We start from the raw sequence: 2,955 nt of genomic DNA, 5'->3' as shown, positions 1-2,955 counted from the left end.
ATTTCTACTCCATACTTTCCCACTTCAACCAAAAAGCTTAACAAGTTGTACTTTTTCAAGAACATATAGTGATAGTAGTAAAGATTCACTTGTATCTTCTCGGAGCAATAGTACAAGCAGTCGAAGCAGTAGTACTAGCGGTTGCAGCAGTGCAAGAACTAGCACTAGTGAGGAGAGCCGGAGCCCCGTTCACTATAGTGGCAATTACTATGTTCCGGCTCAAGCGTGGCAGTTTATGGCACCAGTTCCTATTATTAAGCGTAAAACGTCCCCAAAAAGGAAAGGTGAAGAAGAGAACCGAAAAAAGTCACCGGAGAATAAAAAATGCAATAGGAAGAAAGGGTATTGCAGAAGATTTTTCAAGTGGCTTGTATCATCATGCAAACAATGTCATGCTATGGAGCCATCCAAGAAAGTGTTATGACTCTGCTCAAGTTTATGTTTTACAGTATTAACTTTTTTCCATCGAATTTTGCTAATTTGATGGTTGGATACTTTCATTTTGTCATAAAGTTCACTAATTTATAACATTCAAGATACATAAACATGTAAGATATATAAAAACAACAACTAACATATTGCAAAAACATAAAGATCACTAAGTGTTTCTTTTCAAGATTCGTTACAAACTGATTGATCACTTCAAGAAATTTTCCATGACATCGGTGTACATGCCCGCCTCATGTTTATCATGATTTAAGTTCTGATGACCGTCATCAGGCTTTCCACCTATACCTTCCGTAAGTGCATTGAAAAAGGATAAACCATTAGGCCATTTGATGTCATTTTCAACATGGTCGTGACCCATCATGTTTCTAATGTGTGGTTCGTTTGGATGAGGATGCAGAAACATGTGTGTCTCGTCTTTATGCTCGAACCCAAGTCTTGTAGAATTCTGGAAATTTGGCGCTTGCATTCGGGTCTGTGCAGCCCAGTTGAAAGTGGGAGGTGGGTGAATCGGGCCAGTTGGTTGCTTTAATGGGAAAGAAGGTGATGCCGTCGATGCGAATAATTGGGATAGATAAAAACCAGATTGGTAGCCAAGTGATTCAAAAGTATGTCTCATTCTAAGTACAAAATGAAGGTCTTCAGGTACCTAATTACTCACACACATAAACACATTTAATTAGTGTTTTGCACTATATTAAACCCGAAGTTAAATACTGAATAATTTGATACATTTTAGATCATTGATCTAAAACAAATTATGCGAAAAAACATTAAAATTGTACTTACAATCTTGCATGAACCAAGTTGTAAGAGGCCATGACCAGCTTGAATCACAGCTATAGTCTAGTAAAAATAAATTTGAAGTCAGAACTTAGAAGGGTACGTACTCAAATGATAAAAATTAGGGGAACTCTAAAAATTTGGAATATAAAAAATTCACCTGAATTCCAGAATCAAATTGTTCATTCCATTCTGTTGGAAGCTACAAAATCACAAATTTTTTAGTTATTACAAAATAAATAAAAAATTATTAAGTGTACAGTTAAAGAAAATTATGAGTCCAATAATTGAAGGTAAATAGTAATAGTAAAGTGTGTGTTCTTGAGATACAACAAGGCATACATACAGCATCAAAAGAACTTTGCCAATAGTTAGATATGCACTGATCACTTTCTGTTGGTTCTTTAAATACCCATTTGTGACACTTATCTGAAGCAACTTTCCCCATCAGTCTGCACCAACTCAAATAAAATGATTACAAACCAACCATAATAATCATGAAAAAAAAAAAAAAAAAAACTTATTTTGACACTATATTATATCAGTAATAATAATGAAATTACACTGTTGTTATCTAGTCAGAGGTTATAAATCCATCCATATGTAACTAAAATAAACACCTACCAAGTACCCACCCTTCTCCATAATTATACAGTTGAATTGACATTTTACTGAAACTTTTCCTAACTGCATCTTCCCCTGCATCCACTTGTTCTAAACAATCCATTCTTCCTCTGCAATAACCATCTTCCCACATCAACATCCTACCAAAAAAAAAAAAAAAGTTACAAAAAATACCCAAAAATGGAGTAACATACTGGTATTTCACAAATCACAATATGGCATTTTTTTTTATTGAATGAACTTACAAGCTACCAATATCATCTCCAACTTTGCAGCCATTACCACCTCTAACTCGCCTGAAAAAAATTAAAAATAATAAAAACCCATCTCAGTAAAGATTAAAAATAACATCTTTTTTATGGGTTTGATTTGATTTATGAAAAAAATGTTGAGAAATTTACGGGCGAGGACGAATGGTCCAGAAAACAGAGTAAGTCCATTCTGAATTAAGACAAACACTTCTTAAAGCTTCATGAAGTGCCAACATTCCAACTGCTTCTTTGTTTCTATCTGCTTTTCCTGAGCCCACCATACTTCTAAACTTATTGCTTTTTTATCTTTACTTTTGTAGCACTTTTGATCTTCAAAATATCAAGATTCACAAAGGGAAGAACAATCAGGGACTATTAGTTAAAACCCACAAAAATCTTGATAAAAAAGAGTGTAAAAATGGATGATTTTTTGCTTCTTACGCAATTGTTGTTTGCTATGATTTACTAAAGTGAAGAAGGCGGTGAGAGTTTAGTTTATTTAGTCGTAAAAACTAGAAACTCAAAAGTGTATGGTTCACCTTTTAACTTTAACTACTCCAAATTATAATCCCTTTAATTATTTATTTCGTGGGTTATAAATTTATTGATTAACCCACCAAATTCTGAATACATATAAATGGTAATGCTTCAACTCATTGATGTGACAACAAATTATATTAAAAGCTTTTCAATATTTTTAAATTGGCGAGCCTATGAACGAGCACGTTAGCTTCTAATAGAGGATAAACCTCGGCTAATTATGTCCTCGAGCGCGATATCTAGTACCGGATAAATTGTGCATTATGTCAGGATTCGCACCCGTGTGGTGTGGTTCATGAGCAACTAGGTA

The 2,955-nt window shown here is 34.1% G+C and overlaps 1 protein-coding gene across 1 annotated transcript; it reads right to left on the bottom strand.

Moving 5' to 3' along the window:
• Positions 1-609: 609 nt before the first annotated feature.
• LOC139845572 (protein RICE SALT SENSITIVE 3-like) lies at positions 610-2,532 on the bottom strand. Its single transcript, XM_071835831.1, has 7 exons — positions 2,256-2,532; positions 2,100-2,150; positions 1,866-1,994; positions 1,577-1,682; positions 1,391-1,432; positions 1,237-1,293; positions 610-1,096 (listed from the first exon to the last, which is right to left on the bottom strand). Exons 1-7 carry the CDS (start codon positions 2,384-2,386, stop codon positions 638-640), a joined length of 975 nt encoding a protein of 324 aa, XP_071691932.1. The 5' UTR covers positions 2,387-2,532; the 3' UTR covers positions 610-637.
• Between the last annotated feature and the right edge of the window lie 423 nt (positions 2,533-2,955).

The sequence above is a fragment of the Rutidosis leptorrhynchoides genome, chromosome 4 (assembly GCF_046630445.1).
Source record: "Rutidosis leptorrhynchoides isolate AG116_Rl617_1_P2 chromosome 4, CSIRO_AGI_Rlap_v1, whole genome shotgun sequence".
Taxonomy (NCBI): Eukaryota; Viridiplantae; Streptophyta; class Magnoliopsida; order Asterales; family Asteraceae; genus Rutidosis; species Rutidosis leptorrhynchoides.
The sequence above is the reverse complement of the archived record's forward strand: the minus strand, read 5'-3'. Positions and strand labels throughout refer to the sequence as shown.

Coding starts and splice junctions, on each gene's coding strand:
- LOC139845572 (XM_071835831.1), bottom strand. CDS start 2,386: ATGGTGGGCTCAGGAAAAGCAGATAGAAACAAAGAAGCAGTTGGAATG. Junction 1,294..1,390: donor AATTTGATTCTGGAATTCAG/GTGAATTTTTTA, acceptor TATTTTTACTAG/ACTATAGCTGTGATTCAAGC. Junction 1,097..1,236: donor AACTTGGTTCATGCAAGATT/GTAAGTACAATT, acceptor GTGAGTAATTAG/GTACCTGAAGACCTTCATTT.